This window comes from Lynx canadensis, chromosome F1 (genome assembly GCF_007474595.2).
Source record: "Lynx canadensis isolate LIC74 chromosome F1, mLynCan4.pri.v2, whole genome shotgun sequence".
Taxonomy (NCBI): domain Eukaryota; kingdom Metazoa; phylum Chordata; class Mammalia; order Carnivora; family Felidae; genus Lynx; species Lynx canadensis.
The window spans coordinates 11761087-11784394 of NC_044319.2; the positions used below are offsets into that span (position 1 = coordinate 11761087).

Below are 23308 nucleotides of genomic sequence, written 5' to 3' on the forward strand. Positions count from 1 at the left end.
TAGAAAACTAGCCAGGGGAAATGACTAGAGATACTGTCAAATATTCATGTACAAAGATATTCTTTAAAACTTTATTGTTAACATCAAAAAACTGGAAACAACCTACGTAGCCAAATATTATACTACATCTCTATGACTGCATGGTGTACAACTATTAAAATATTCGTGAAGAATTAAGAGCATCCAAAATGCTCCCTAAAATTAAAACAATATCCTATGGACATACATTGCAACCATGTTAACAATTACATGTCATTCAACATGTTTAATTTAACAATGCACGTCAACAATTACATGCACACATCCACATATTCAGAAGAAAAGAATTTAGAGGAAATATAAAAGTATTAACAATGTCAAGACAATGGAAAACCAGGTAACTTTTACTGTTTCCTTTTTCACTTTATTTCCAAATTTTCTGCTGTATACCCGAATTGCTTTGATACTTGGGGAAAAAAAAAAAAAACTAAAAAAACCCATTCACCTATGTTTATTATTCAGAATATTCTACTTTTTTTAAGGGCAATATTTTAAATTCTATCCATCTCATTTCCAAAAGAATTGGGAATAGTTCACAAAAATGCACACAACAGAATAAAACAGATGAAGAAAAATAAAGAAAAAAGTTTACACTCTCAGTATATAGCCATATAGATATATCTACCTATCTCTGCACGTGTGCACATGTGTATATGTATGTATGTGTACAAATATGTATTTCTGTAATCACAGGACTTTGTTTCATATACTAAGAACTGAAGGAAGTTTCTCCAGCTTTCTCAGGGCATACTGCAGACATTGTTTTAAGACCTATTTCAGTGAATTAAGTAAATCGGTTATGTGGTGGGAGGAGGCGGATTTAAAGTCAAGGAATCAAGATCTTAAACAGGACAAGCATGGTCATGATCAGCACCTCAAGGAACGCCTTTTTAAAAAAGGTACACATATGTAGATAAATATAAGTGGAGACAGATTTTTCACTCGTGTTACCTTTACTCATGTGGCTTCAAAGAAAAAAAATGCTAAAATGATACTTTCATTTCTGCTGTGAAATACATCAGAAAATGAACTAAGAAAATAAGCTCCTATTAACAAAATGTACTTGGATACACTGTATTTAACATAGCACTTACCTTCACTGATAGCATGGGGCTTAATGATGCAACAGGTACAATTGGTAAATTTAGCGGTGTTTGCAGGTCCACAAACTCCACTCGAAGGAAAAAATAACTCCGTTTCCTAAAGACAAAAAGAAATAACTTTGGCATATGTAATCTCTTATCTTGGACTCCTAGGATATTAATGTGAGAAGGGAAAAAAAAACGACAGGATTACTTTTAAAGTTTCATAATGAAAATTCTTTGCTTCAAATTTTCTAAAAATGACTTTTACAAAGACTGATGAACCGAACCCTGTGTTAAGTCTTGGAATCAAAAGATCATCTAAAAAAAAGTACAATTAGGGGCGCCTGGGTGGCGCAGTCGGTTAAGCGTCCGACTTCAGCCAGGTCACGATCTCGCGGTCCGGGAGTTCGAGCCCCGCGTCGGGCTCTGGGCTGATGGCTCAGAGCCTGGAGCCTGTTTCCAATTCTGTGTCTCCCTCTCTCTCTGCCCCTCCCCCGTTCATGCTCTGTCTCTCTCTGTCCCAAAAATAAATAAAACGTTGAAAAAAAAAAAAAGTACAATTAAAGTAATGAGGACATGTAGCATTCTGCCTTAGGATTAAAACTAATAACATCTTAACATACTTTGAATATTGGAAGTAATGAATATAAAGTTCTTATTTTCCTCAAAGCATTAGTTCATAGACACAGGTCCGATTTTAAACTTTTTATTAAAATTTGTGAAATTAAAAACTAGGAATTCTTTGTAGAAACAGATCAGTATTTAAGAATCAGAACTGCGAAATAGCTTTAACTAATTAGCTTAAACTAATGAACTTACTACAATTCTAGCATACAATTAAATCATATAAGCTTTATTTTATAACCAGATTCAGGCTATGGTATCTGCTTTGTCCATGGTTCCCTTAGATGACAACTCAGCAATCTGAACCAGCCACAAACACAGTCACACTAATTAATTCTTTTAATTATTCAGATAAATGCCTTCCGCCTGAAGCTTTTCCTACTGTTATTTCCAGCATTCCCCATAAGTCCCTCTGTCCCAAGCTCCAAAGGACTCTACCAACGTGTAAAGGGCCACTTCAAATATCACCGACTCCAGGAGGCCTTCTGTGACGTCCCCAGTCAAAACTGTGGCTATTTGGGCAACTGCCCTTCACAAGTTTTAGATCTGCAGCAAGTAACTAACCTGCATGGCTTTGTAGGTCTTTCAGCACCTAAAACAAATGCCTCAAAGTAAATACTCATTTATCAACGAATTTAAAGATTGCAAGATCACAGGAAGTGTTAATGTACTACACATTTTGAAAGCCACAGTACAATGTACTGTGTACATTTTGAAAGCCACAAAGAAGATGTGGACTTGTTCAAACTGGAAAGGAAAGGCCTCCTCTAGAGTTCCCGTTTCTGTGCTTCCTTTGCAACAAAACTCCTCAAAAGGGGGGTCTTTATTCTCTGTCTTTACTTTTCACCTCCATTCTCTCTTAAGGTGACACTTAGGTTTCATCCCCAAACTGCTCGATGTGACCTCTGCGTTGCCAAGTACTCTGGTTACTTCTCATCCCTCGCCTCACTGGGCCGAGCGGGATTTGACACAGGTGATCTCACTCCATATCCTGCAATGCTTCCATTCATTGACTGTCTTCCTACCTCACTGGCCACTCCGTCTCAGTCTCCTCTGATGGTTTTTGCCCATGCGGCTGACCCCTCTGTGTTGGAGAGCTCCAGGGTCCATCTTCTACCTACGGTCACTCTCTTGATGAGCTCGAGTCCCATGTCTTTAAATGCCATCTGTATTCTGATGGCTCCCACGTTTCTGCCTCCAGTCCAACCTCCTCCCTAAATTCCACACCCATATCTCAGCCACTACCACTTATAGAGGATGCACATTTAAAATGTCCTGATTTCCACCGTCTCCCATAAAATCTGTTCACTCCCACCCTGTTTTCCCATCCTTCCAACTGCACAGGCCAAAGAAAAAAAAACTTCGAGTGATCCCTGATTTCTCTCCTTTCCTTAGCCATCCACCCAATCGCTCAGGAAATCCTTTATAACGTGTCCAGCCAGAATCCAACCGCTTCCATATCGGTCACCGCGGTCCATGCCTATCACCAATTCTCCCTCTGACAACTGCTCTAGCCTCCTAACTGCTCTCCCCATTCCAACTTGCCCCCCAGCACACCTACACCCACCTGGCTTGATCTATTCTTAACACTGCAGGCAGCATGAAAACCTGTAAAACACATGCCGCTCCTCGGCACAGAACTCTCCAGTAGCCTTTTATCTCATTCGGAATGAATTTTAAAGTTCTAGACGTCTACAAGGCCTTTCAGGATCTGGCCCCTAGGCCCCTAGCTGTACCTTGAGCTAATCATCGGTTTCCACAAAAACATTTAGATTTCCGTCCGGGCACCACTGGCCTCACCCCCTCGCTGTTTGACTAAACACAGCAAACAAGTTCCCACCTCAGAAACTTTGCTTGTACTCTTCCCTTCCTCCCGGAACACTCTTTCTCTCTGATATCTGCATGGTTCCTCCCTCACTTCCTTCTGATCTCTGCTCAAACCAGAGACGGTGAGGACTTCCCGACACACATTTGTATTTATATATCAACATATTTCACAGCATTCCTCACTTCCACTCAACGCGCAATCCTTCCTCCACCCTGGGCTTTTTCTATCCCTTCCCCCGCTTTATTTTCTTCGGAGCACTTACCACCTGACTTGTTTTACGTCTATTTGTTTATTATCTGGCATCCCCTTCACCATCAGATGCAAGCTCCGAGTAGGCCGGGACCTCGTTTTGCACTAGCAGCTTCTCAATGTTAAGAAACGACTGAAATTCAGAAACTAATACATTCTGCATGTGCTAAGAAATAAGATCTCTCTACCCACGCTGCACACATAAGAAAGCCTTGACTAATGAGCCCTTGGGGGTTAGCAAGGGGCAAAGCCAGTATTCAGACCCAGGTCGCGCTGGTTGGTGGTTTCCATCACCTGTCCTTCAAAAGTAAAGAAGCCGTGCTAAATTGTTCCACCTCTAGCTGAACCAATTATTGGGCCAGTTATTTTTGTCTCGACTTTCCTCTTCTCTTCCTCAATTTTTAAAACTGAAAATGCCAGCTTTCCAAGCACTCATTTACATATGCTGAATAAATATGTATTTCAGGCAAGGCATATGAAGGTCTTACTTAAATCTACCTTCTTGGCGAAAGTGAGTTAATTCTACTTTCTGCCTTTGCTTTCTCTTTCTCCCTGCATAGGCTGTCCTATCTGTCCCAAGGATTAATCTAAATGGACATTTGCAAGAGCACTTCTACTAGGTCATTGTTATGGCAACTGATTTAGAGAGTTTACACAACAAATGTGATAGTCGCACAAAGAAATGTTCGCATCCCTTTGTGATCTGAGCTGCTTAAACACTTTACATAAAGCTCCTCTCCTTCCAAGGGTTCCTGCTATTACTCTTAGCCTTTTATATGTTCCTAAACTACCTAGCAGGAAGGATAGAGATATGTAACTTTACCAAAACCTAAAATGAAGACTGATGGAGTCTTCAATTTTTTTTTTTTTTTTTTTTTTTACTATACCTTACTTAACAAATTGTAACAAAACAGTAGCACTGTTTCATAAATTTCACCTAAAATCCCACCGGTAATCTCACTAAAACATCTGACTAATCTACATTCTTATCTTTATTACCATAATAAAAGCATCACTAAATGGTTGTTAGTTAAAAGTTTCTCCAAAACTTTTACATAGTAATTTTAAATATCATTTTTGTAAATGCCTCAGACTAAACATGAAAACACTGAACTTGCTCTCTACATACCCTCATACCAAATAAGAAATCTGTTCTCAGAAAATCCAAACCTTTAAGAAATGAAATATGAAGTCACGTGATCAATGCAGCCTTATTTACAAATAAAAAAAAAAGAGAGAACCTAACAAAATGTCCAAAAGTAAGGGGATGTTTAAATAAATCATGTTATATTCATACAACAAAATATTCTGTAGCCATTAAAATGTACTCCTGTAACAATAATCTGTTAACATGAAAAATATCATATTAAGTGAAAAAAATTAGTTAAAATCAGGTACATGGTGTTCCTATGTAAATTATATAAATGATCAAGGGAACAAGCTGGAAAGAATATGCCATAAACAAACTGTAAACATCAGTGACAGGATTACTGATGCTAAATTTTCTTCTCTCCACTTGCCAAATTCTCCGAAAGTGTTTCCATCACTAACGTATTCTAAAAGATGGTAATGTTTAAAACAAGGTAGGCCACTATTTTTGGTATCCAAAGTTGGTTAAACATGGGGCTGGTGGTTAAACATGGGGCTCTGGAGACAGAGGTACTCGGGCTCATGTTGTCAGGAGGCCAAGGTGCTTAAATTCACCAAGTTTCAGTTCCTGGTAAATTGGGACGATCTAAGCGACTACACGGGAGACTGTGAGAATTAAATCAGATATAAAAGCATGTGGAATGATGCCTACAACGTAATGAGTACTCGATACACATAAGGTCTCTGTTAGTTTTGAATTCCAAAACATTTTTGAACACCAGTGACCTAGATCCTGGAGGTATGACGATGAATTGGACATCCTCGAGGAATTCACAGTCTACTGAGAGGATAAACATAAACACAAATACTTTTCAAAGATGGTAAGAAATAGAGGTATGTAGTAGGTATGAAGGGTACCTCACATAGAACCAGGAAATTGATAACAGTTGAGCAGAGTTGTTGCCACTGGTTTCTAAGTTTTGTTGAGGTATAATGAACATACTTCCAACTGAGTATATTTAAAGGATACAATTTGATAAGCTTTGACATGTTTATTCCTGAGAAAACATCACCACAATCAAGATAATAAGCATTATCAGTCATCCCTCCTTCCTCTGGGCAATCCCTTTCTTCTGCCTCTCCCTGCCTCCCCTACCATTAACCATCACCTTTACCATTACGTCCCTTACCATTAACAAGTTGGCCCTGTAACCAATGATCTGTTTTCCATCGTTAGGAATTAGTTTAATTTTTAATAAGTTTACTTAAATATAATTATATAGTATGTGCTTTTTAGTCCCGCTTCTTTCGCTCAGCAAAATTATGTTGAGATTCATGCAATGTAGCGTATATCGATACTTCATTCCTTTTTATGGCCTAATAGTATTCCATGTGTTAATATCATGGTTTCTTTATCCACCCATCTCTTGGACATTGGGTTATTTCTAGGTTTGGGATATCACAAATAAGGTTGTTATGAACAAAGTTGTTATGCGCAAGTCTTTGTATTGATATTTGTTTTCATTTGTCTTGGGAAAATACTTGAGTGGAATGGTTGGATCACAGGGCAGCTGCATGTTTAAGTTTTTAGTTGAGTGCCGGCCAAACTATTCCCCAAAGTGATTGTACCATTTTAAATTCTCATCCATCCCCCCAAAGTGACTGTACCATTTTAAATTCTCATCCATCAGCAGTGTATGATAGTTCCTAAGTTTCTCCTCATCCTTGTCACTTGATATGGTCCGTTCTTTTAAACCTTAGCCATTCTGAAAGCTGTGTAGTGTTGGCTCATTGTGGTTTTACTTAATATTTCCATAATGTCTATTGATGTTGTGTACTTTTAATGTGTGCTTACATACCATTCATGTATCTTCTTTGGTGAAGTAAATGCCTATTCAAAATTTTTGTCCATTTCTAAATGCGATGTTTGTTTTCTTAATAAGTTCAAAATTCACAATGAAAAAAGACAAAAAGATCAATAGAGCAAAGTTAAGAATCCAGAAATACACTCTCAGATACATAGTCAACAAATATGACAAAGGTATAAAGGTAACTGAGTGGAGGAAAAATTGTGATTTTATCTAATGATGCTGGAACAATCAGATGTCTATACACAAATCAACAAATTTTGGTCAGATCCTATGCCATATATAAAAATTAACTCAAAATGGATCATGTAGCTAAATATAAAACCAAAAACTATAAAATCGCTAGAAGAAAACAAAAGGGAAAAGTTCTGTGACCTTGAATGAGGTGACAATTTCTTAGATGTGACACAAAACCCACCACACATCAAAGAACAAACTGATACGTTGGACCTCATCAAAACTAAAAACTTCTACTCATCCAAGGACACCGTTGAAGAGAATAAAAGTGCAAACGACACACTGTGAGAAGGTATTTGCACATCATATACCTGGGTAAAAAATCTGCATCTGTAATATATAAAGAACTCTGAGCAGAGTTAAAGGGCCAAAAAAAATTACCCGGACAAAGGGAGATATGGCATTCCAAGGCAGAGGGGCAGAAAGAGTAAAGGTGATAGAGCAAGAACACCACAGTCTAAAGAAGGAGAGGCAGGATGTGAGACTGGAGAAGAGGCTAGCATTCAGATCATTTTCATAAAACACGTTAAGGAGCTTTAACTTGATTTGGGGGATAATGCATCACTCTGGAACATTTTCAGCAGATTCATGACATGGACAGATCAATATTTTTAGAGAGCTTGCTCTGAAACCTATGTGGAAGAGGTATTTGTGGGAGAAAAGTCTGAGCCAGAGCTATTATAGCAACCCAGGTTACACAGTGAGAGTAGGAATGAAGGAAAAGGAGAGAACTGAAGAAAATGTTTAGAAGATAAATCTACACAACTTTTTATTCATTGGATGTAGGGGATAAAGGAGGCAGAAGAATATTTACTGGCTCTCAAGTTCCTTTGGTTTTTTTTGTTTGTTTGTTTGTTTTGGTTTTTTTTTTTTAAATTTTTTTTCAACGTTTATTTATTTTTGGGACAGAGAGAGACAGAGCATGAACGGGGGAGGGGCAGAGAGAGAGGGAGACACAGAATCGGAAACAGGCTCCAGGCTCTGAGCCATCAGCCCAGAGCCTGACGCGGGGCTCGAACTCACGGACCACGAGATCGTGACCTGGCTGAAGTCGGACGCTTAACCGACTGCGCCACCCAGGCGCCCCAGTTTTTTTTGGTTTTTTATTTTTGACAGAAAGAGCACGAGTGGGGAAAGGGCAGAAAGAGAGGGAGACACAGAATCCGAAGCAGGCTCCCGACTCCGAGCTGCCAGCACGGAGCCCGACGCGGGGCTTGAACTCACGGACCGAGAGATCATGACCTGAGCCGAAGTCAGTAGCTCAACCGACTGAGCCACCCAGGCGCCCCTCAAGTTCCTTTGTTAATGGTATGCAGAATACAAAAGGAATAGTTTGGTGAGTTAAAATTAATCAGTTCAGTTTGGGATGCATTATTTGAGTATGAATCTGAAAGACTAAGGAGAACCCTACACATAGAATTAAGAAATTGAGTTGTCCACATAAAATCATCTTGTACAATTTATTGACTATCCATCTATCTCTTGCCCAATGATTCATAATGCCACCAAGATCTCATTACTTATGGGTCATTTCTTGAGTACCCTGGGCTGTTACACCGACCCACTTGTCTACTCCCATACCGATATCACACTGCTTTTCCTACCAAAGCTTTATAAAAGGCTTCCTCTCGCATAAAGAAGTCATCTTATCACCACCATTTCTTCTTACCCTTCCAAACTTCCTTGGCGCTTTTGGCTCTTCTACGCAAGAATTTCATTAAGCTTCAGGAAAAACTCTGCCTCAATTTTGACTGGAAATGCACTGAATTTATAGATAAATTTGGAAAGACTTTTTATCATTAGGATACTGAATCTTCACATGCATGAACGTAGTATAGATCTTCATTTATTTAAGTCGTTTGTTATGGCCTACAATAAAATTTATGGTTTTCTCCATAAAGATCTCTCACATCTCTTGTTAGGTTTATCCTGAGCATCGTATACTTTTTTTTTACACTATGAAGGAACTCTCTTTTAAGTTTACATTTTCTAACTGGTTATTTCAGGTATATCAAGAATACTATTGATTTTTATATACTGATAATATATGCAGTACCACTAATAGGTAGAGATTTGAGAAGCACCATGAAAGTGGAGTATTAATAACAGATAATCTCCATTAAATGCTATGTTTTAGGCATTATGCTAAACAGTTAAATCATTTTATTTAATCCTCAGAAGAACACTATAATGTAGGTACAACTATTCCCTTATTTTACGGACCACGACTGAGAAACAGAGCAACACATTAGTAGGTGAGAGAATGGAGCCTGATTAACATCATCACTTTAAAGGACAGGTGAAGGAAGAACAGCCAATTAATAAGACATAGATCATGACCTGATAGCTCTAAAGAAACAAGGGCAGTGAGACATCACAAAATCAAAATAGGGTAGAGAATCTCAAAAAGGAGAAAGTGTTCAAACTTAAATGTTGCAGACGGATACAAAAGAAATAAAAATTTTTCCTTGAATTTTGTAAGTAAGAGGACATTGATTATTTTATCCAAAATGATTTTGGTGGAATGAAAAGATGAAGCCACATTGCAGTGGTTGTTCTCAGTGAGTAGCCACAGGCAACTGAAGAGAAAATTGTGACTATAGTCTAAGCTTTGGTGAAATCTGGATAAGGAAGAAAAAAGGATTAAATTGTAACTAATAGGAACTTAAGATAAAGGAGAGATTATTTGGGGATGCTCGTGTGAGGTTTTTCAGTTTTTAATTCACATGTCCTGTCCTTGCTTCCTCATGTGTGCTGTGCGTTGCAGCCAGATTTCTCTTTGATAGCTAATTAGCTAACACGACGTCCACAATACTCACTCCTCCCAAGACAAGAGTCAAGAAAAGGTGTATCCTACAGGGTTCATGACGATGGGGTATTTCAGGGACGAATGTCAGAAAGAGCTAAAAAATTTAGGTGTACAAAATAGAAACAAATATGTTTAAGACATTTCTTCAGGAGGAATGATTACGGTAGCTAACACTGCAGAAGCTTCTCCACTATAAAAAGAAGAAAAAAATCATTCTGCAAACTGTATTTGAAGATAGGCACATTACGTATGTGCAGCCATAGAAAAAAACATGTACTTAAGACAAGACTAGCAGAGGCACCTGGGGGGCTCAATTGGCTGAGCGTCCGACTTGGGCTCAGGTCATGATCTCACGGCTCATGAGTTCAAGCCCCACGTCGGGCTCTGTGCTGACAGTTCAGAGCCTTGAGCCTGATTCGGATTCTGTGTCTCCCTCTCTCTCTGCCCCTCCCCTGCTCATGCTCTGTCTCTCCCTCAAAAATAAATAAACATTAAAAAAAAAAAAAAAGACAAGACTAGCTTTATCATATTAAAGTATAAAGCCTCCCTTGCACTTCTGAATCCACTTATTTTCAGCATCAATAGTATTAAATAAATGCACAACCTATATTAACTACCGAATAAAAATATGTCTTTTAGGGGCTCCAGACCCAACTGCAGTGTGGGAGTGTTCTCCCACACAGAACACCAAAGCAATTCTCCCAGCAGGGTGTCCAAGAAATCAACTCCCTTCTGGCACTATCTACCCAGAGACAACATCGGTTTCAACAAATTAAAGGTTCAGTCCTACAAGGCTACCCTCACTTCAGATGCCAGTTACCAACCCCAGGCAACCTATGCTTCTGACTGTCTGCCTGTCTATAGACACAAAATTCCAATGACCTCTACCTTCGGTTCAATTAATTTGCTAGAGAGGCTCACAGAATTGTGGGAAATACTTAAGTTTACCAGCTTATGAAAGGATACGATAGAGGCTATGCATCAACAGCCAGAAGAAGAGATACATGGGGCAAGGTATGGGGAAAGAGCACACCATTCTCCCCATCTCCACTTGTTCACCAACCCCAAAGATCTCCAAACCTCCAAAGGTTTTTACGAGGCTTCATTACATAGGCATGGCTGATGAAATCACTGGCCATTGGCGATTCCTTAAGTTTTTATTCAAATTCTAGTTAGTTACCATACAGTGTGGTAGTGTTAGTTTCAGGTGTACAATATCGGGATTCAACACTTCCACGCAATACCCAGGTGCTCATCGTAAGTGCACTACTTAATCCCTATCAGCTATTTCACCCTCCCCCCCTCTCACCTGCCTCTTAGCCCCTCTCCCCTTCCCAGGGGTCATGAGATAAAGACTGAAAGTTCTAACCCTCTAAACACACTGTTGGTCCTCCTGGCAACCAGCCTCTATCCTCAGATGCTTTCCAAAAGTCATTTCATTAACATAACGAAGGACACCTTTATCACCCCCAACACTCAGGAAATTGCAAGGATCTGACGGAGCTGTGACCCAGAAACTGGACAAAGATCAAATATATATGAAAAATATACTTTGGTCATCTGCACGACCAAATATGCATTTCTTATAAATCATAGTACTGCAACATGGTATAGTTGGACTCACAGTCAAGATTCATGGTATTTTCATAAAAGGCAAAGAATATTTGTAAGGTAAAATACCTTGAGAAAAAGATCAAAATTATATGCTCACATTTTCCCACTTCTTCCCATTTTATTTATATCAAGGCTTTTAATACAAAAACTTAAAAAGTATATTGTTCGCTAATGGGAAGTAACCAGGGAATTTTAGTGGCCAACACCAGAATTCATTCACCATTTGTTATGTGCCATGCAGGTTCTACTGATCGAAACATGAAAATCGCTCCCCTTACGGTGCTCACTGATGGAATCATCTATTATATCGATCGATACATATAGAGCCTAAATTGTCTAAAATCTGACAAGCATACCTGAGCTTAAATTTATTAAATAAACTGATGGAAATGGACGGGGTAAGATGCTAAGGGAGGGAAGGAGGGAAACAGGAAGCAAATATCAATGAGCATGGTCAGTGACTTTCAGTTCCAGCTTCCATTTATTTCATTAATTATTTATTCCTATCACTTATGTAATATCTTGAAAGATCTGATTGGTAATATAACTCCAGAAAGGAAGACTACATTTAGAGTGACTGTCTACTACTAAGATCAAAGGTCAAAGACTATAATCACTCTCTTGCACACTCCATTGACTACCGAGACCTTCCTATCGAGTTCGCTTCACAAAACTACAGCCATGGTTGAAGTCAATGCTCCACCTACTCTGCACCTACACCCATGCGGCTGAACAAGGACGGAGAACAACCACACTCAGAATTCAGAACCATGAACATCAGGTGGGCCACTTACTCAGCACCACAACCGTATTTCCCTAATTGCTTCCTGTTCCTAGTCTTTCTGATGATTACTTCACATTTTCTCTCTCTTCAAACCAATAAACACCGTCTCCCTCAACCTCACTTTTAGCTGTTTTTGACCTTGCTTCCTATTGTCTTAATTAAGGGAGTAAGAATCAGCATCTGCGCCCCCATAGTCCGCCTTCGCACCTGTTGCTACAGACAACTACTCCTGCACCCCATTCCCTCTCACCTAATCAAGCACATTGTGCCAGTAAGTCTCACTCTTTTTTCTACATCCTCAATTTTTCACATCTGTAATTCTTCTCATCTTAAAAAAAAAAAAAAAGAGAGCGAGAAAAAAGATGCTGCTTTTCTTCACAGCTACCACCTCATTTCTTTGCTCAACATCCAACAACACTCCTAAAAAAAAGTTGTCTATATTCCCGTCCTCCAATTTTCTTTTAAATCCCTTCCGGCAGGACTTTGACTCTATTGCTCTCTTACAAACTTCACCAATGAACTCTCCATTGCAAAATCCAGTGGTCAATTTCAGGGCCCTTCTTTCTTGATAGGTCTGCTTCATCTGACGCCACTGATCATTCTCTCCCCTTTGAATATTTTCCTCACCTGGCCTCTGGGACACAATCATCTCTGAGGTTTTTCCTTCTCCCTCACTGACGGCTCCTTCTCTACCTCCTTTGCTGCTTCCTCTTCTTCAGCCTTTTACTAAGAACATAAAGATTCCATCTTTGTTCTCTTTTCTTCTCTATCTGTACTCTCTCCTGAGTAATCTCAGCCATTCTCAAGGCTTTAAATACCATTTAGATGCCAATGACCCCATATGTACTAGTCTAGACCTCCCTCCCCAAACTCATATAACTAAATTTTTTGCCCAACATCTCTCCACTTTGATGACTAGCATGCAGATAAAGTTTGCAATGTCCAAAATGTTAACTCCTGAGTTTCCATCCCTACTGACTCTAGCCATGGCTTTTCTGATTTCAGTTTACGTAAATCGTCACCTTCCAGTTGTTCATGCCAGGAGCTATGGAGTAATCCTTGATACCGATTTTTCTCCGACTCTACATTTAATCTGGAAGGAAATCTTGTTCAGTTGACCTCCACTGATTAAAATGTATTTTAAAATATATCTCCATACTCCTCTCATTGCCACCACCCTGGTCCAAGCCATCATCTCCCTGGATTACTGAAACAGCCTGTTAACTGGGCTCCCTGATGCCATTCCTGTCGTCTACAGACTATTCTCAGGGCCAGTATAGCCCTTTCAAAGGCCAATTCAATCATGTCAGCCCTCCGCTTGCAGCACTGCAATAGGTCCCAGCTTTCCTCAGAGAAAATGCCAGAAATATTACCATGTGATATCTCCCCTGATTATTTCTGTGCCCTCATCAGCCCCTCCTTCCCTCACCCCCATTCAACTACGCTGTCCTCTTTACTGTTGATTGAACAAGCCAGGCAGAAATTCGCTATTCAAGGAATAGCAAGATGGCCAGTGTACCTGGGACACAGTGAATAACGGAGAGGCTGGAGACAAAGCCGGGGAGACAGATGGAAATCAGATCAGGTAGAGCTCTGGAGCCTACAATAGGGACTTGAGATTCTATTGTAAAAGAGATTTAAAAAAATTCACTAAAGAGTCTTCAATAGTTGAACTGCTAATCTGGTTTGAAAAGATCTCTCTTAGCCTGGTTAATTTTACGTGGGCAAGGTAGAATTTTCATAAACTGAGTGTCAGAGAAGAGGAAAGGGGAATTAGAAGGCTTACGCAGTAGTCCAGACAAAATATAACAGTGACCTAGACCACAACAATCAAATTCAAAGTCTAATTTGAAGGGAAAACTGAAAGGATCTGTTGACAGAGCTGTAAAAAAAAAAAAAAAGAAAAATTCAATTATTTTAAAATTGTCTAATATTTTAATGAAAGCATGACCAGACTGAAAACCATCTTAAATTAGTTAGAAACTTCTCATGATGCTAAGAATAAACATGCAACATCATTAAATCAACATCAGCATAAACCTCGTATAATACCTTATTTATATGGATTTAAAATAAGGAGTAATTGTAAGAAGCATAAAAACTTTTTCATAAACACTAGCTATATATAGGTAAAGAAAAGGACGTTAAGCTTGAAAATAGTGTGAAGTATGAGTCAGGAAAAAATATATTGAATAATGCTTTCTTTCTGAGTATTTACTATCCATAAACTGGTCTTGTGTGAATTCAATAATTCAAACATTTATAAGCCTGAATAATTTAAATGGTTTGGGGACAAAAACCGGGATGACAGGTATTTTAATTGGAGAAAACTTATCTTGACCATGACCAAGTTACCAGTTCACAAAAGAGACATATTATTGAAATGCTGTTTAATTCTAGGCAACAGGTCAAAGACTTTCTCTACTGCTAGGTCACCTGTATAAATCTACCCTAAGTCAGCAGTGACAGAAATGCTTTACTCTGACCTAACACATGTAACAAAATAAAAACAGAACTGAAATATTTTTCAAACACCTTACTCTGGCAGCAGAAGCAAAAGAGTCAGGGCCATGAGCTGCATTTCTTATGCCATCGCTTCCAAAGAGGGCTCTCAGGCTTCCAGGAGCATCCGTACGTGCCAGACCAGAGTTCGCAGGTCCGAGCAGTCTTTTCCATTCACATATAGCATCGTCTCTTAAGATCTCCATGGCGATAATAGGACCACTCGTAATAAACTGGATCAGCTCGCTATAAAACAGGTAAAAGACTGATTTGCTTCATCTTTCTGTCAACCTGTGTATCTCTACTCACAAGAATACATTACAATTGGAGTATTTCAATACACACACGGATATTATGATCTCAGAACTATCGGATACAGTGAATTCTACCTAGGCAAGGTAAAATTTTCATCATTGAGTGTCCTCCAGTAGCCTGAGCCACTACATATCGCTACTGGTGTCAAATTATTTACTGTCAGGAAAGAAAAAAAAAAAAAGCCAATGTTGCGCTTCATTAAGACTACTTCATTGACTTGAAATGCCTATCTATGCTTTTCCCATTGCTCTGAAAGGTACAGAAGGATTTCCCTTTTTATTTTCACGTGGTTTGCCACCGCAGTCCAATCATATTTGTAGTATAGAAAGTGATGAGAGTGATGTCTTCTAACATATTTCCGGTAAGAATTCATTTACTTTTGTGTGGATTAGGATTCAAAGAATGACAGTAAATTTGCAGTCAATAAACACTGAGTTGGGCTAGTGATAAGGAAAACGAAATCAACAGGCCTTGAAAAAATATCCCCCTTCTGACTATAATAGCTACTCTGGGATATTCCCATCTTAAGTTTCAAAGAGTACACATGGGTTCTTGATGAAAACTCCAGCACTGAGTCACAGCACCCCAACCCATAAAAACAGTATCTCATTTCCCTTCTCCGCTCCCATACGTGGATGAGGCAGCAATGGCAGGTTTCACATGGAAATAAGTGACACCATTCCTCCTACTGTTTGGGGCAGGGACAGAATACTTTTTAAAGCAAGTGCATGTTTCTCTCTCTTCTAAACTATGAGAGAGGCCAGAACCCTCTAGAAGAAAAGCACATGGTGTGACAAACACTTTTGTACCAATTAACTCTTGACTCTTTTACATGCTTCCTTCCCTCATGAATCATGTTACGAGTTAACTCCCTTCCTTTTTAAATCATTTCAATTCATTTTGAAAAGGATTTCTAAAAAATAGTATGTATGAAGAAGTATTCATACGCTCTGTCCTTTAAAAGGCCCCATGACCTCTTCATAGATATTCTTCTAGGACTTAGTAGCCAAAAACAATTAGATTTAAGGAACCCAAATCAGGGGAACAAATCCGTGTTGATCCATTCGGTAAGCACATAACAATTACTTAACTACAAATCAGAATATTCAATGATACCCTGGCCTCAAGAAACTTATCATCTAATGTCCTGTTATTACAGAATTCCTCAAAACACATAGTGAATAAGCCTATAACCTATAACCACACCCTATAATGGGTGTGGCATGTTAATAATGCAGAGAAAGGTGTGCCTGGTCATAAAAAATACTTCTTCATGAGACTATTTCCAATTAATGCAGGTACATCTTTTGTTGTGTCTTTCATAATACCAGAAAACTGGTTAATTCACCCAGTTAATAAAATTTACTGCATACTAATTACATATAAGACATTAAACCAGGTGCTGTAATATAATGCCACAAACATAAAGCAAAGCTATAACAGTTTCCAAGAAAACTGTATAAATTTTTTTTAAATATTTATTTATTTTTGACAGAGAGAGAGAGAGAGAGAGAGAGAGAGAGAGAGAGCGCGCGCGCGCAAGCGAGCGAGCATGGGCAGGGAAGGGGCAGAGAGAGAAGGAGACACAGAATCCAAAGCAGGCTCCAGGCTCCGAGCTGTTGGCACAAGGCCCGACGTGGGGCTCAAACTCACAGACTGTGAGAGCATGACCTGAGCTGAAGTCAGACGCTCAACCAACTGAGCCACCCAGGTGCCCCAAGAAAACTGTATATTCTAACAAGGCCTGGGAATATTTTAAACTGCTTGATTTAAAATAATCTATAACATAATTTTCTATTATACAATTAAAGGAAAAACACTATCATATGCAGGATGCCAAGCAGTATGTTTATTATAGCAGCCTAATATCCTTCTTTATGACAAATGTAAGCACTTTGGGGCACCTGGGTGGCTCAGTCGATTAAGTGCCCGACTTCGGCTCAGGTCATGATCTCGCAGTTCATGGGTTCAAGCCCTGTGTCAGGCTCTGTGCTGCTAGCATGGAGCCTGGAGCCTGCTTTGGACTCTGTGTCTCCCTCTCTCTCTGCCCTTCACCTGCTCATGCTCTCTCTCTCAAAAATAAATAAACATTAAAAAAAATTAAAAATCTCTTTTTTTTTCTTCCCCTCCCCCATGGTCTTCTGTTAAGTTTCTCAAGATCCACATAAGAGTGAAAACATATGGTATCTGTCTTTCTCTGTATGACTTATTTCACTTAGCGTAAGAGACTCTTAAAAACTGAGAACAGGGGCGCCTGGGTGGCTCAGTCGGTTAAGCGGCCGACTTTGGCTCAGGTCACGATCTCGCGGTCTGTGAGTTCGAGCCCCGAGTCGGGCTCTGTACTGACAGTTCAGAGCCTGGAGCCTGTTTCAGATTCTGTGTCTCCCTCTCTCTGACCCTCCCCTGTTCATCCTCTGTCTCTCTCTGTCTCAAAAATAAATAAATGTTAAAAAAAAATTTAAAAACAAAACAAAAAAAAACAAAAACTGAGAACAAACTGAGGGTTGATGGGAGGGAGGGGAGGGTGGGTGATGGGTATGGAGGAGGGCACCTGTTGGGATGAGCACTGGGTGTTGTATGGAAACCAATTTGACAATAAATTTCATATTTAAAATAAATAAATAAATAATTCTTTAAAAAATTAAAAAAAAAAAAGAAATGGAAGCACTTTTTTGACAATAGTAATATGCACCTCACAATATTCAAGTGTTTAGAACATAAATTCGGTTTCTAACATATAGTAGTTGCTATATTTCAAGGAACAAAAAATAAGGGCTCCGTGAACATTGTTTCATGCACACAAGAATGCCAAAATAAGAGAGTTTAAAAAAAACAACAAAAATACTCAACACAGGGGTTCCTGGCTGGCTCGGTCGTTAGAGCGTGCAACTCTTGATTTTGGGGTTGTCAGTTCGAGCCCCATGTTGAGTGTAGAGGTTACTTAAATAAAAGTTTTAAAACCCTTAAGAAAATGTGGGGCACCTGGGTGGCTCAGTCGGGTAAGCATCTGATTCTTGATTTTGGCTCAGGTCATGGTTTCACGGTTCGTGAGTTTGAGCCCTGCATCCGGCTCCATGCTGACAGCGTGAAGCCTGCTTAGGATTCTCTCTCTCCCCATCTCTCGCTGCCCACCCCACTCATGCACACGTGTGCTCTTTCTCTCTCAAAATAAACTTACAAATAATAGTAATAAATAAAAACATTAAAAAATACTCAACATAAAATATAATTATCACTATTTTACTGAAATCTAAAAAGAAAGCTATGCCTCTTATAATGTAAACAAATCATCCTAATTGCTGCTGATTAAAGTTTAAGATATTTAAGGGTGAAATAAGGATTCTAATTTAATAAAAGGACAAAAAAACAATTCTTAGAAAACACTTCTCTACAATTACAAAATGTTGCTATGGTCCTTTTGACAGATTATTTTCATGTCACAAATTTTTGAATTATAAAACTGTAATTCTTTAGTTTCCCAGAATATCCTCTACTGTAAACCACTTGCCCCAAATTCAGCACCTACTTTAAAAAGGGCCTTGACTGATGGTCTATATGAAAATCTGTTGCTTCTTTCCTGTAAAATAATCAAAATGACAACAGTTAAGAATTACATAAAAACATTATTGTAGCTTACATCAATAAAATAAAATAAAGATGAAGTTCTCTACTTATTTGATCGGTATGGAAACTGACTAATGACTTTTCACTAAATATTCTGTTTAAATTGTCCCACCTTTCAAAGTTTTTGCTAGCTGAATATCTATTAAGATGTAAAATTACAATGAATATGAGAGGCAATATTTACGTTTCTCCTGTTATCTATTATCTTCCCTTTCATCAGCATCTTTAATATTCTTGAAACAAAGTGTAACGTTTGACCAATAAGAATTATTTGTTCTTTAGAAGTCAAATAAATTACACTTAAAAATGCAAATTGATCTTCAGATTCAAAATCTGTCACTTTCTTCTCCAAGCTTTAAACTTGAAAGGTCAGGCTAGAATTTTAACTTAACAGTTACAGTTTTCTCTCTGAGATCTCTGCCAAGGAAAGGCTATATACTTGTGTTTTTAAAATCTGTTTGACAAATTCAGCATATCAATGTATTCTTATTGGTTGTTAATATATTAAAAACTAATGCTTTAATTAACATCATCAGAAAAGGAAGGTCAATATGGAGATACTCAGAGTTTACTAAGGGCAATAGGAATTTACTTTTTAAATCTATATTCCCACAAAAGAATATCTATAGAGACACTGAAAGAGTAACAGATTAAATCGATTGGCTAAAAAGTCTAAACAACTTTTTATCTTAATCAAACCAGGTGTCTCTCAAACTCAGACAGTTTTAAAGGCTTTGAACTGAGTACACAGTATATAACGAATATGTCAACATTAACTACTTTTTAAAATATCAAAGAAGTTTTTAAGTGTCCTCCAGCATAGGATTATCCTTTCAGGCATGATAATTAACTTAGTCTGCAGTGTTTTAAGATTTTACGAACCTACTACCAAATGAATTCACACAGTAAACTATAGCAGGCACACTCTTTTTCAAACCAAATATACTGAAATATTTTCTTCAACTAGGAACAGATTATGAAAAGTATACTATGCGAGTATAAAAAATAATTAATAAATAAAAAATTCATCCCAAGAAATGAGAGGGGAAGAAAACTCATCTTTCTAGAACCTATTATGCCAACATTAAATCATTTTATTTCTCCCAATACATTGAAATTGGTATGATTACCTGCATTTTGCTTATGAAAATAATGAAGTTCAACATGATTCCATAACTTGTCCAGGTAAAGTGCTAGTAAGAGAAGGAGGGTGGGGGAGTTGAACCCAAATCTCTTGCTGCAAATCTCTATTTACACCCTTTCTGTTACCAACTACAGAGGGTCAGAAGAATTCACAAAAATGAAATGGATATATTGTGCCGTAGCCTAAAATGAGGTAAAACTGTCTGAAAAACTCATGTGAGAGCATTTTAAGAGAATTCGCAGCAAGGGGCACCTGGGTGGCTCAGATGGTTAAACTGACTCCTGATTTTGGCTCAGGTCACGATCTCACGGTTAGTGGGTTCGAGCCCCACATCAGGCTCCATGCTGACAATGTGGCACCTGCTTTGGATTTTCTTCCTCTCCCTCTCTCTCTGTCCCTCCCTTGCTCTCTTGCTCTCTCTCAAAATAAATAAACTTAAAATTAAAAAACAGAATTAGCAGCAAGATGACTCAACCAACCAATTGTAAACTTTTCAACAAAACTAAGCTACTAAAAAAGAAAACAAAATCAATCATAATCTTTAACACTGATGAAAAGACAAACATTAATTACGAAAAGTGCTTTGCTATTTTCTTCTAACATGTCACCGACCCCATAGTTATCTCCATTCAACATCCAAAATTGGAACCAAGATGAGAGTTCATGAATTCTTCCCATCAAGGGCATCACCACAGAAAGGAGTTTTGTTGTTGTTTTGTTATGTCTTGCTGTGTTTTTATAAGGAAACCGTTCTCCCACAAAGATTTGTCCATTAATTCTTTCATGAAATACTTACTTAGTGCCTAGCTTGAATCAGGCACTGATCCAAGAACTAGAAGTTCAAAGTCAGATGCAACTCAGCTGCTGCCTTTCAGGTACTGTCGTGACTGGGGAACTGGCATTTGAACAGACAAGTTTAGCAAAGATGTAAGCGCTGGAAGATACTCCTCCATGGGTCTCTGGTGCTCGTATCGTGACTTACTGGCTGGGCCAAGAATGCAAGGCCCCACTGCCCTCCCTCCTAGCCTTTTCTCCGAGTCACAGTTGCAGTGAGCCACTCAGAGGGATGAGGTCATGTCTCTCTTCAGTACAGAGAGCAGCCTGTGTACTGCTTGCCTACCGAAACAGTGGGTAACCCAAGTTCAAAGCGCCTCAGCTCTGATGCAATCAACTGCGTATACAAGATCCACCTGGATCCGTATCATCTTATTCCCACGGGACAAGGAGAACCAACATAAGCACGATGCTCCTGCGGCTTTGCTGTACCATCATAAAGTTCTTTGTCACCGACCCAGGTGTCTCACGTCTTCGCTAGCATCCATGAAAGAGTAACAGACTAGCTCGTGAGCTTTCCAGTTGGACAAAATCCAAGACTTGACATTAGGATTAATAGAGATGTACGAGGTGCTATAAAAAAATAAGGAAGCGGTGAAGTGTCCCTGGGCATCTTTATCTTGGGAAGTTTGATGCCTAATTTATTAAGCACTAGTGATGTAAAGACAAAAAAAAATTTAATCTCACTGAAACTATTCAAAGGCATTTCTCCAGAATTCAGTCCCATCACCTGCTGTGAGGGCAAGCATTCATGACACATACAGACATAGGACAAATTTAACTACTTATAAACGGGCATGACCTCAGTTCCACTAGATAATAATATCACCAGATTACCACTACTAATAACAATACCTAACTTCATATACACTGACTATGTGTAGGGGTCTTTCAAAGCACTTTACGTATATTAAACTCCCATAATCCTTATAACAACTTTACGATACGATATAACCTCCATTTTGCAGATGAAGAAAACGAAGCACAGAATAAACTGTCCAGAGTCACACACCTACTAAGAGGTGCAATTACATGCAATCTGGCTCTAAATTCTGTGCTCTGAAACTTAAGCCTCCTGCCTTTCTAGAAGATATGCAAACTGCAAGACCTTACACACGGGAAGAGTTCAAATTAAATGCATGTCATTGTTGGGATAAACTTGAAGGTGTTTCATTAAGGTATCCGGGGATCAGACTTAGCAAAGCTGCATTGAATACCTACGGCTACTCATTGTCCCTGTCCTCACGGAGCCAAAACAGCAACTGTCCCATACAATATATATCCGGGAATAGCAGTAAGACACCTGACCAAAAAAACCAACCAAACAACCAAACACAAAAACACACAAGAAAACAAAAAACAGAAACAAAAACACCCAGTGGAGTAACATAAGAAGGCCACTGGAGCCAGTTCTGCCTAACTGCCACATTAATGTCCCTACCGAGGGGTAAGTCCTGTTTTCACTAAATAACTTAGAAACTATCAGGTCAGACAGAATGGACTGCTTTTCAGGGTAGTAAATCAGCATATGTGCCAATGATACCCATTGGGCAGAGCAAAATGTAAACATTTCCAAAGGCCTCCCTTTGGGAAATCCCAACAGTAATACTCCCTCATCAAGTAGAAATACTCAATACTCATTTTCTCTTCTATCATTTTCACACAGTGTGTTATACTTCTACATTAAGGAGAAGAGATAGATGACGATTATCCAGCGTCGGTGTTATAAAAGCCAATGGAGTTAGGGAACATGATAAAAGTGAGGCAGGTACAATCTGACAATTCCTACTTACTTGGAGTTCAATTATTATTGGTGAATATAATTACCTGTGGTCTTATTATTTTCTCATTTTAATAAGATTAGTGTTCTATCCTTTGCCACTCAGTGAGAGGCTTTTATTTTAAACAATGACATGAAAAATAACAGATGATTTAAAAAAGAAGACAATACGGAATCAGACTTTACGTGACTGAAAATGGCCAACAAGTTACCTTGAAAGCGTCATCATTTTGAGTTTGGTTATAGTAAATCCGGCTTTGTTTATCATTTCAATTATTTCTCCAGCTTTTGATATTGCATCTGGTTTAATCAGAGCCAACGTTCTGTAAGGATATAAAGGATAAGTTTGAAAATAAAAATAGTTCAGTTTTTACTTACAATTCCTAAGCAGTGGTAGTTTCCTTAACAATCATCCTACATCATAAAACATTGAAATCAATTCCAAAGAGAAGTGTATTAAAGGTCTCTTTAAAACTTATACAAGGTAAGCTTACTATTTTTCCCAAGAAAATATAAACTTAGGTACCCAATCTAAAAAAAATAATAAAAGCTTACAGGGGAAAAAAGTTCACATTGTCATGTTTAATATGCCCAAATTAATGCAGGGAAGGGAAAATTCTTCCTCTACCCTCCAAGGTCTTCCGACTGGACTGAGAATTAAATTTACACGAGGCAGAGTAACAGGAGAAAAAGCTGAAGTTTCGTCATGTGTGCATGGAGGCCCAATAATGAAGTTGAGACCCAAAGAAATGACGAAAACAGGCAGTTTTTATACTTCTTAAACAAAGAGACAGTAAATTTGTGAGGGATTGACAGGATAAAGAAAACAGATGTGGGGCGCCTGGCTGCCTCAGGCAGTCGAGCACGGGACTCTTGATCTCCG

At 38.6% G+C, this 23308-nt stretch overlaps 1 protein-coding gene across 2 annotated transcripts in view; it reads right to left on the bottom strand.

Moving 5' to 3' along the window:
- NME7 (NME/NM23 family member 7) overlaps positions 1 to 23308 on the bottom strand; it is a 264656-nt gene that overhangs the window by 175962 nt on the left and 65386 nt on the right. For both annotated transcript variants that reach the window (XM_030302771.1, XM_030302772.1), the window contains exons 4-7: positions 22638 to 22748; positions 18570 to 18620; positions 14767 to 14974; positions 1134 to 1239 (exon numbers count right to left, since the gene is read on the bottom strand). In XM_030302771.1, the coding sequence (XP_030158631.1) occupies positions 1134 to 1239; positions 14767 to 14974; positions 18570 to 18620; positions 22638 to 22748 (476 nt within the window). The remainder of the gene's footprint in view (positions 1 to 1133; positions 1240 to 14766; positions 14975 to 18569; positions 18621 to 22637; positions 22749 to 23308) is intronic.